The sequence below is a fragment of the Leptopilina boulardi genome, unplaced genomic scaffold (genome assembly GCF_019393585.1).
Source record: "Leptopilina boulardi isolate dan_hultmark-lab unplaced genomic scaffold, ZJU_Lbou_2.1 LbouV2_328, whole genome shotgun sequence".
In the NCBI taxonomy this organism is placed as follows: Eukaryota; Metazoa; Arthropoda; class Insecta; order Hymenoptera; family Figitidae; genus Leptopilina; species Leptopilina boulardi.
Window position 1 is genome coordinate 1 of NW_026137894.1, and position 11,199 is coordinate 11,199.

The window sequence follows — 11,199 nt, forward strand, 5'->3', positions numbered from 1 at the left end:
TCCACAGTGTAGGATCCACCGTGTAGGATCCACAGTGTAGGATCCACAGTGTAGGATCCACAGTGTAGGATCCACAGTGTAGGATCCACAGTGTATGATCCTCAGTGTACGATCCACAGTGTAGGATCCACAGTGTAGGATCCACAGTGTAGGATCCACAGTGTAGGATCCACAGTGTAGGATCCACAGTGTAGGATCCACAGTGTAGGATCCACAGTGTAGGATCCACAGTGTAGGATCCGCAGTGTAGGATCCACAGTGTAGGATCCACAGTGTAGGATCCACAGTGTATGATCCACAGTGTATGATCCACAGTGTATGATCCACAGTGTAGGATCCACAGTGTAGGATCCACAGTGTAGGATCCACAGTGTATGATCCACAGTGTAGGATCCACAGTGTAGGATCCACAGTGTAGGATCCACAGTGTAGGATCCACAGTGTAGGATCCACAGTGTAGGATCCACAGTGTAGGATCCACAGTGTAGGATCCACAGTGTAGGATCCACAGTGTAGGATCCACAGTGTAGGATCCGCAGTGTATGTTCCGCAGTGTAGGATCCGCAGTGTAGGATCCGCAGTGTAGGATCCGCAGTGTAGGATCCACAGTGTAGGATCCACAGTGTAGGATCCACAGTGTAGGATCCACAGTGTAGGATCCACAGTGTAGGATCCACAGTGTAGGATCCACAGTGTAGGATCCACAGTGTAGGATCCACAGTGTAGGATCCACAGTGTAGGATCCACAGTGTAGGATCCACAGTGTAGGATCCACAGTGTAGGATCCACAGTGTAGGATCCACAGTGTAGGATCCACAGTGTAGGATCCACAGTGTAGGATCCACAGTGTAGGATCCACAGTGTAGGATCCACAGTGTAGGATCCACAGTGTAGGATCCACAGTGTAGGATCCACAGTGTAGGATCCACAGTGTAGGATCCGCAGTGTAGAATCTGCAGTGTAGGATCCGCAGTGTAGGATCTGCAGTGTAGGATCTGCAGTGTAGGATCCGCAGTGTTAAATCTAGAGTGCAGGACCCACAGTGTAGAATCCGCAGTGTAGGATCTGCAGTGTAGGATCCACAGTGTAGAATCCAAAGTGTAGGATCCGCAGTGTAGGATCCGCAGTGGAGGATCCTTAGTGTAGGATCCGCAGTGTAGGATCCGCAGTGTAGGATCCGCAGTGTATGATCCGCAGTGTATGATCCGCAGTGTATGATCCGCAGTGTATGATCCGCAGTGTATGATCCGCAGTGTATGATCCGCAGTGTATGATCCGCAGTGTATGATCCGCAGTGTATGATCCGCAGTGTATGATCCGCAGTGTAAGATCCGCAGTGTAAGATCCGCAGTGTAAGATTCGCAGTGTAAGATCCGCAGTGTAGGATCCGCAGTGTAGGATCCGCAGTGTAGAATTCGCAGTAAGGATCCGCAGTGTAGAATCTGCAGTGTAGAATCCAAAGTGTAGGATCCGCAGTGTAGGATTAGCAGTATAGGATCCGCAGTGAAAGATCCACAGTGTGGAATCCGCAGTGAGGATCCACAGAGTAGGATCCGCAGTAAGGATCCACAGAGTAGAATCTGCAGTGTAGAATCCGCAGTGTAGGATCCGCAGTGTAGGATCCTTAGTGTAGAATCCACAGTGTAGGATCCACAGTGTGGAATCCGCAGTGAGGATCCACAGAGTAGGATCCGCAGTGTAGGATCCGCAGTGTAGGATCCGCAGTGTAGGATCCGCAGTGTAGGATCCGCAGTGTAGTATCCACAGTGTAGGATCCACAGTGTAGGATCCACAGTGTAGGATCCACAGTGTAGGATCCACAGTGTAGGATCCACAGTGTAGGATCCACAGTGTAGGATCCACAGTGTAGGATCCACAGTGTAGGATCCACAGTGTAGGATCCACAGTGTAGGATCCACAGTGTAGGATTAGCAGTATAGGATCCGCAGTGTAGGATCCACAGTGTAGGATCCACAGTGTAGGATCCACAGTGTAGGATCCACAGTGTAGGATCCACAGTGTAGGATCCGCAGTGTAGGATCCGCAGTGTAGGATCCGCAGTGTAGGATCCGCAGTGTAGGATCCGCAGTGTAGGATCCGCAGTGTAGGATCCGCAGTGTAGGATCCGCAGTGTAGGATTAGCAGTATAGGATCCGCAGTGTAGAATCCGCAGTGTAGGATCCACAGTGTAGGATCCGCAGTGTAGAATCTGCAGTGTAGAATCCAAAGTGTAGAATCCAAAGTGTAGGATCCGCAGTGTAGGATTAGCAGTATAGGATCCGCAGTGTAGAATCTAGAGTGCAGGACCCACAGTGTAGAATCCGCAGTGTAGGATCTGCAGTGTAGGATCCACAGTGTAGAATCCAAAGTGTAGGATCCGCAGTGTAGGATCCGCAGTTTTGGATCCAAAGTGTAGGATTCGCAGTGTAGGATCCGCAGTGTATGATCCGCAGTGTATGATCCGCAGTGTATGATCCACAGTGTAGGATCCTACACTGCGGATCCTACACTGCGGAACATACACTGCGGATCCTACACTGTGGATCCTACACTGTGGATCCTACACTGTGGATCCTACACTGTGGATCCTACACTGTGGATCCTACACTGTGGATCCTACACTGTGGATCATACACTGTGGATCCTACACTGTGGATCCTACACTGTGGATCATACACTGTGGATCATACACTGTGGATCATACACTGTGGATCCTACACTGTGGATCCTACACTGTGGATCCTACACTGCGGATCCTACACTGTGGATCCTACACTGTGGATCCTACACTGTGGATCCTACACTGTGGATCCTACACTGTGGATCCTACACTGTGGATCCTACACTGTGGATCCTACACTGTGGATCCTACACTGTGGATCCTACACTGTGGATCGTACACTGAGGATCATACACTGAGGATCATACACTGCGGATCATACACTGCGGATCATACACTGCGGATCATACACTGCGGATCATACACTGCGGATCATACACTGCGGATCCTACACTGCGGATCCTACTCTGTGGATCCTCACTGCGGATTCCACACTGTGGATCCTACACTGTGGATCCTACACTGGGGATCCGCAGTGTATGATCCGCAGTGTATGATCCGCAGTGTAGGATCCGCAGTGTAGGATCCGCAGTGTAGGATCCGCAGTGTAGGATCCGCAGTGTAGGATCCACAGTGTAGGATCCGCAGTGTAGGATCCGCAGTGTAGGATCCACAGTGTAGGATCCACAGTGTAGGATCCACAGTGTAGGATCCACAGTGTAGGATCCACAGTGTAGGATCCACAGTGTAGGATCCACAGTGTAGGATCCACAGTGTAGGATCCACAGTGTAGGATCCACAGTGTAGGATCCACAGTGTAGGATCCACAGTGTAGGATCCACAGTGTAGGATCCACAGTGTAGGATCCACAGTGTAGGATCTACAGTGTAGGATCCACAGTGTAGGATCCACAGTGTAGGATCCACAGTGTAGGATCCACAGTGTAGGATCCACAGTGTAGGATCCACTGCTGATTCTACACTGCGGATCCTACTCTGTGGATCCTTACTGCGAATTCTACACTGCGGATCCTACACTGCGGATCCTACACTGTGGATCCTACACTGTGGATCCTACACTGTGGATCCTACACTGTGGATCCTACACTGTGGATCCTACACTGTGGATCCTACACTGTGGATCCTACACTGTGGATCCTACACTGTGGATCCTACACTGTGGATCCTACACTGTGGATCCTACACTGTGGATCCTACACTGTGGATCCTACACTGTGGATCCTACACTGCGGATCCTACACTGCGGATCCTACACTGCGGATCCTACACTGCGGATCCTACACTGCGGATCCTACACTGCGGATCCTACACTGCGGATCCTACACTGCGGATCCTACACTGCGGAACATACACTGCGGATCATACACTGCGGATCATACACTGCGGATCATACACTGCGGATCATACACTGCGGATCATACACTGAGGATCATACACTGCGGATCCTTACTGCGGATCCTTACTGCGGATCCTACTCTGTGGATCCTCACTGCGGATTCCACACTGTGGATCTTTCACTGCGGATCCTATACTGCTAATCCTACACTGCGGATCCTACACTTTGGATTCTACACTGCGGATCCTACACTGCGGATCCTACACTGCGGATCCTACACTGCGGATCCTACACTGCGGATCCTACACTGCGGATCCTACACTGCGGATCCTACACTGTGGATCCTACACTGTGGATCCTACACTGTGGATCCTACACTGCGGATCCTACACTGCGGATCCTACACTGTGGATCCTACACTGTGGATCCTACACTGTGGATCCTACACTGTGGATCCTACACTGTGGATCCTACACTGTGGATCCTACACTGTGGATCCTACACTGTGGATCCTACACTGTGGATCCTACACTGTGGATCCTACACTGTGGATCCTACACTGTGGGTCCTACACTGCGGATCCTACACTGCGGATCCTACACTGCGGATCCTACACTGCGGATCCTACACTGCGGATCCTACACTGCGGATCCTACACTGCGGATCCTACACTGCGGATCCTACACTGCGGATCCTACACTGCGGATCCTACACTGCGGATCCTACACTGCGGATCCTACACTGCGGATCCTACACTGCGGATCCTACACTGCGGATCCTACACTGCGGATCCTACACTGCGGATCCTACACTGCGGAACATACACTGCGGATCATACACTGCGGATCATACACTGCGGATCATACACTGCGGATCATACACTGCGGATCATACACTGAGGATCATACACTGCGGATCCTTACTGCGGATCCTACTCTGTGGATCCTCACTGCGGATTCCACACTGTGGATCTTTCACTGCGGATCCTATACTGCTAATCCTACACTGCGGATCCTACACTTTGGATTCTACACTTTGGATTCTACACTGCAGATTCTACACTGCGGATCCTTACTGCGAATTCTACACTGCGGATCCTACACTGCGGATCCTACACTGCGGATCTTACACTGCGGATCTTACACTGCGGATCTTACACTGCGGATCTTACACTGCGGATCATACACTGCGGATCATACACTGCGGATCATACACTGCGGATCATACACTGCGGATCATACACTGCGGATCATACACTGCGGATCATACACTGCGGATCCTACACTGCGGATCCTACACTGCGGATCCTACACTGCGGATCCTACACTGCGGATCCTACACTGCGGATCCTACACTGCGGATCCTACACTGCGGATCCTACACTGCGGATCCTACACTGCGGATCCTACACTGCGGATCCTACACTGCGGATCCTACACTGCGGATCCTACACTGCGGATCCTACACTGCGGATCCTACACTGCGGATCCTACACTGCGGATCCTACACTGCGGATCCTACACTGCGGATCCTACACTGCGGATCCTACACTGCGGATCATACACTGCGGATCATACACTGCGGATCATACACTGCGGATCATACACTGCGGATCATACACTGAGGATCATACACTGCGGATCCTACACTGCGGATCCTACACTGCGGATCCTACACTGCGGATCTTACACTGCGGATCTTACACTGCGGATCTTACACTGCGGATCTTACACTGCGGATCATACACTGCGGATCATACACTGCGGATCATACACTGCGGATCATACACTGCGGATCATACACTGCGGATCCTACACTGCGGATCCTACACTGCGGATCCTACACTGCGGATCCTACACTGCGGATCCTACACTGCGGATCCTACACTGCGGATCCTACACTGCGGATCCTACACTGCGGATCCTACACTGCGGATCCTACACTGCGGATCCTACACTGCGGATCCTACACTGCGGATCCTACACTGCGGATCCTACACTGCGGATCCTACACTGCGGATCATACACTGCGGATCATACACTGCGGATCATACACTGCGGATCATACACTGCGGATCATACACTGCGGATCATACACTGAGGATCATACACTGCGGATCCTTACTGCGGATCATACACTGCGGATCATACACTGCGGATCATACACTGCGGATCATACACTGTGGATCCTACACTGCGGATCCTACACTGCGGATCCTACACTGCGGATCCTACACTGCGGATCCTACACTGCGGATCCTACACTGCGGATCCTACACTGCGGATCCTACACTGCGGATCCTACACTGCGGATCCTACACTGCGGATCCTACACTGCGGATCCTACACTGCGGATCCTACACTGCGGATCCTACACTGCGGATCCTACACTGCGGATCCTACACTGCGGATCCTACACTGCGGATCCTACACTGCGGATCCTACACTGCGGATCCTACACTGCGGATCCTACACTGCGGATCCTACACTGCGGATCCTACACTGCGGATCCTACACTGCGGATCCTACACTGCGGATCCTACACTGCGGATCCTACACTGCGGATCCTACACTGCGGATCCTACACTGCGGATCCTACACTGCGGATCCTACACTGCGGATCCTACACTGCGGATCCTACACTGCGGATCCTACACTGCGGATCCTACACTGCGGATCCTACACTGCGGATCCTACACTGCGGATCCTACACTGCGGATCCTACACTGCGGATCCTACACTGCGGATCCTACACTGCGGATCCTACACTGCGGATCCTACACTGCGGATCCTACACTGCGGATCCTACACTGCGGATCCTACACTGCGGATCCTACACTGCGGATCCTACACTGCGGATCCTACACTGCGGATCCTACACTGCGGATCCTACACTGCGGATCCTACACTGCGGATCCTACACTGCGGATCCTACACTGCGGATCCTACACTGCAAATCCTACACTGCGGATCCTACACTGCGGATCCTACACTGCGGATCCTACAATTTGTCTGTAATTTTAAATGTTTACTATCAAGCTTAAGGTGACCAAGGCTTCTCCCAAGAAAGCAAAGGCAGCTGTTGCCGCCAAGAAAGCTACACCAAAACCCAAAAAGACAGTGGTAAAGAAGGTTGCAAAAAAATAAGTAGAGAATTTTAAATAATTGTAACATTTTTAGAACTCATGGATAACAAATGGTCCTTTTCAGGGCCACAAATTATGTTTTACGGAATGGTTTGTTTTGTTCTTTGAACAAATATTTTATTAAAATACAAAAAAATTGCTAAATTACACATATCTGTTGTGTGATTACGAATAGCGCTGGTCTTCTTATAACGCTTTCTGGTATTTATTTTATCATGCAATTAAATCAAAATAAAAATTCATTCAGAACTTTAGGACAACATTAATTCTTCTTCTATTATCTTCGATGAAACATTTTTTTGTTAATATTTTTTGTAGTAAATTTATTTATTATTATTATTTATTATTATTCACTATAAGAAAGTAGTTACAATAACTAAGAATATAGTTGATAGAATGATGTTTTGCAGTTGTCTTAGTATTTTTGTAGTTGATCGAACTACAATTTTTAGGAAATTGATCAGCTAATTATTAAGTCCATAAAATATATTTAGACATCAAATATCCAATTACAACATTTTAAAAAAGATTAGGTACGCCTCCATATTTTATATTTTCATAAAACGTCCATTAATTTAAAGAAATTTTAATAAACTTTATTTACCAGTGAACGACTTCTACAAAATACAAATGATAATTTAGTTATAATTTATCTAATAGTTCAAATTTATCTTAGTAAATTATTTTTTATAATGTTAAACCAAAATAATTTCAACGTAAAAAAATGTGTTGGCCCTGAAAAGGGCCGATTGTATTTTTGAAGGTTGTTGTAAAAAACTTAAGCACGTTCTCCTCGGATACGACGAGCCAATTGGATGTCTTTTGGCATGATGGTGACTCTCTTGGCGTGGATGGCGCACAAGTTGGTGTCTTCGAAGAGACCGACGAGGTAAGCCTCGCTAGCCTCCTGGAGAGCCATCACAGCAGAGCTCTGGAAACGCAAGTCGGTCTTGAAATCTTGAGCGATCTCACGAACCAAACGTTGGAAAGGAAGCTTGCGGATGAGGAGCTCAGTGCTCTTCTGGTAACGACGGATCTCACGGAGAGCGACGGTTCCTGGCCTGTAACGATGGGGTTTTTTCACTCCACCAGTTGCAGGCGCGCTCTTTCTGGCGGCCTTGGTGGCGAGTTGTTTCCTTGGTGCCTTACCACCGGTGGATTTACGAGCGGTTTGCTTGGTACGTGCCATGACGATGCTGTAAGTTCGGAGACTAACAAAACAATGATGCACGGCGGCGAAAATGTTGTATTTATGGACTTTCGACCCTTCTGTTCAATAAGCAGCTAAAGGGAGGGGAAACTAGCAACGCGATTGGTAGACTGAAATTGTGGTGGGAGATGTGTGCCACACGATGTTATAAAATAATGCTCACTTCCCTCGAAAAGCATTCTCAGTTTGTTCTTCGTTCGAGTTTGACGTACGAACTTTATTATCTGCAAAAATGACTGGTCGCGGAAAGGGAGGTAAAGGTTTGGGAAAAGGAGGAGCAAAGCGGCATCGCAAAGTTTTGCGTGATAACATCCAAGGTATCACCAAGCCAGCCATCCGTCGTTTGGCTCGTCGTGGTGGAGTGAAACGTATCTCCGGATTGATCTACGAGGAAACTCGTGGTGTTCTCAAAGTGTTCCTTGAGAACGTGATCCGTGACGCTGTCACTTACACCGAGCACGCCAAGAGGAAGACCGTCACCGCCATGGACGTCGTCTATGCTTTGAAACGTCAAGGCCGCACCCTTTACGGTTTCGGCGGTTAAATTTTCCTGTCATCTTACAAAACAATCGGCCCTTTTCAGGGCCACCAAATTTTTTAACTTTGGAATTCTTTTGTTTAAAACATGTTTTTAAAGCAAAAAGTTAGTCTTATGTTGATAATTGATTTTATTAGTAAAAATTTTATTGTTTCTGAAGACATTGATTTTTCGAGTCTATACGTAAAAGTTTTTAGTATAACTAGCGCTAAACTACTTGTCACTGCTCTAGTAAAAATTTAGTAACTTTTAATTTTAACAATAATGTAACTAAATTTTTAATTTAATTGAAGTGAATTATGGCGAGTGAAGAAAATTGGGTTTGGCAAAACTTTAATACGTTACGTTTCTATTCGGCTATGGCCTTAATTAACACGATAAAAAAGACAAACAAAAACCAAAATTCCTGACGAAGTAGATTAAAGTCACTAGACCGCCAATCCTAATGGAAACCAACCCAGCAGATTAGTAGAATAGATTTTAACTAATCAAAATTTAGTCTCTTACGGCAAAGTAATATTTGCTGTAAGAGACTCCATTTTGATTGGGTAAAATCTATTCTACTAATCTGCTCCATGTGACAGAGCCATAACAAGCTATTATATTCTTGCTCGAATGTCTTTTCGATATCTCGAAATAACGAGATATTGCGCTTAACTTTAAATAATAAATTTAACATAATCTTTTATTTTTATTTCTTTTAAATGCAAATATTCAGTAGAAGAGAGATAGGCAGTCTATCTATCTCTTGTACTCATGGGATTTGCATTTGCACTTGTAATCCACTTTCCTTGTGCACCTATTCTAGAACCTCCATTACCAAAGGTGTAAATACTCCATCAATTCAAAAACTTTATTCAGAATTGTCATAAATCAACATAAATTTATAGTTTGCAGTTTAGCAGAAAATGTATTATATTATTTAAAATATAATGGTGTTAAAAATAAATGAACTAATACTGACTTAAAAATGTTAAAGATAAAATTAACTCCTTCGTAAAAAAATTTGTTGGCCCTGAAAAGGGCCGATTGTTTTTGGAGAGATCAAGATTGATTTACTTGGAGCTGGTGTACTTGGTGACAGCCTTGGTGCCTTCAGAGACGGCGTGCTTGGCGAGTTCACCAGGAAGGAGAAGCCTGACAGCGGTTTGGATTTCCCGGGAGGTGATGGTGGACCTCTTGTTGTAGTGGGCCAAGCGGGAAGATTCGGCAGCGATACGTTCAAAGATGTCGTTGACGAAGCTGTTCATGATGCTCATGGCCTTGCTGGAGACTCCAGTGTCGGGATGGACTTGTTTCAACACTTTGTAGATGTAGATGGCATAGCTTTCCTTCCTCTTGCGCTTCTTTTTCTTATCAGTCTTGGTGATATTTTTTTGAGCCTTGCCGGCTTTTTTCACAGCTTTTCCACTTGCTTTAGGAGGCATTTTGGATATTCAGAGACAAACACGTATAAACTCAATGAGAATACGGAGTGAATTGATACTCCGACCACAAACCGGGTTTCTTTTATGTTCTGTCGCAGTGGCTATGCTACATTGTGATTGGTTCGTGCACTCGCTGTAAACGTCTACCAGTCACAGTATTGAAGTAGGGGAATAGTGGTGGGGGACCCTAATGGAAGTGCATAAATAGTCGATTTTACTGAAATTTTTGTATTAGTTATCCAACCTTTGAGTTGTTCGTTACGTTGCTACTAAACTAAATCGAAAAAATGTCCGGACGTGGAAAAGGAGGCAAAGTCAAGGGAAAGTCAAAGACTCGTTCCAACAGAGCTGGACTTCAATTCCCAGTTGGTCGTATCCATCGTCTCTTGCGCAAGGGAAACTACGCTGAGCGAGTTGGTGCTGGAGCTCCAGTCTACCTCGCAGCAGTAATGGAATACTTGGCTGCCGAAGTTTTGGAATTGGCAGGAAATGCCGCTCGTGATAACAAGAAGACCAGAATCATCCCCCGTCATCTCCAACTTGCCATCAGAAATGACGAGGAATTGAACAAACTTCTTTCTGGAGTCACCATCGCTCAAGGTGGTGTTCTTCCAAACATCCAAGCTGTTCTTTTGCCCAAGAAGACCGAAAAGAAAGCTTAAATTTCTATCCACATCCGCTCTAAAACAATCGGCCCTTTTCAGGGCCAACAAATATTTTTTACGTGCAAATCTTTAGTTCCATGCATTATATTTTATTTTCTAATTATTTAATAAGCGATGCTTTATGTCTTGGAAGTTTCCAGTTTTTTATTATGCTTTTTAATGTATTAAAGGAATTAGAAGTAAAAAAAACCTTTCATTTTATAGACAACCTTCCACTAATATTGTTTTGTGAGAGGTTTGCTCGTACATTTTAGGGGAAAAGTAGTGAAACTATTATTATTGGCCCTTTCTTTATGTT

At 46.5% G+C, this 11,199-nt stretch overlaps 4 protein-coding genes across 4 annotated transcripts; 2 read left to right on the top strand and 2 right to left on the bottom strand.

Annotated features, from left to right (window-relative positions):
* Positions 1-7,790: 7,790 nt before the first annotated feature.
* On the bottom strand, positions 7,791-8,277 carry LOC127285032 (histone H3). Its single transcript, XM_051310799.1, has one exon. It carries the CDS (start codon positions 8,248-8,250, stop codon positions 7,840-7,842), a length of 411 nt encoding a protein of 136 aa, XP_051166756.1. The 5' UTR covers positions 8,251-8,277; the 3' UTR covers positions 7,791-7,839.
* A 153-nt stretch (positions 8,278-8,430) lies between these two features.
* Positions 8,431-8,853, top strand: LOC127285025 (histone H4). The gene has a single exon (XM_051310786.1). The coding sequence runs from the start codon at positions 8,504-8,506 to the stop codon at positions 8,813-8,815; it is 312 nt and encodes a 103-aa protein (XP_051166743.1). The 5' UTR covers positions 8,431-8,503; the 3' UTR covers positions 8,816-8,853.
* Positions 8,854-9,825: 972 nt separating this feature from the next.
* On the bottom strand, positions 9,826-10,286 carry LOC127285024 (histone H2B). The gene has a single exon (XM_051310785.1). The coding sequence runs from the start codon at positions 10,234-10,236 to the stop codon at positions 9,865-9,867; it is 372 nt and encodes a 123-aa protein (XP_051166742.1). The 5' UTR covers positions 10,237-10,286; the 3' UTR covers positions 9,826-9,864.
* Positions 10,287-10,480: 194 nt separating this feature from the next.
* On the top strand, positions 10,481-10,970 carry LOC127285031 (histone H2A). The gene has a single exon (XM_051310798.1). It carries the CDS (start codon positions 10,524-10,526, stop codon positions 10,896-10,898), a length of 375 nt encoding a protein of 124 aa, XP_051166755.1. The 5' UTR covers positions 10,481-10,523; the 3' UTR covers positions 10,899-10,970.
* The last annotated feature ends 229 nt before the right edge of the window (positions 10,971-11,199 follow it).

Bases quoted from the DNA above. Each gene is read 5' to 3' on its own strand.
- LOC127285031 (XM_051310798.1), top strand. From the start codon at position 10,524: ATGTCCGGACGTGGAAAAGGAGGCAAAGTCAAGGGAAAGTCAAAGACT.
- LOC127285025 (XM_051310786.1), top strand. From the start codon at position 8,504: ATGACTGGTCGCGGAAAGGGAGGTAAAGGTTTGGGAAAAGGAGGAGCA.
- LOC127285024 (XM_051310785.1), bottom strand. From the start codon at position 10,236: ATGCCTCCTAAAGCAAGTGGAAAAGCTGTGAAAAAAGCCGGCAAGGCT.
- LOC127285032 (XM_051310799.1), bottom strand. From the start codon at position 8,250: ATGGCACGTACCAAGCAAACCGCTCGTAAATCCACCGGTGGTAAGGCA.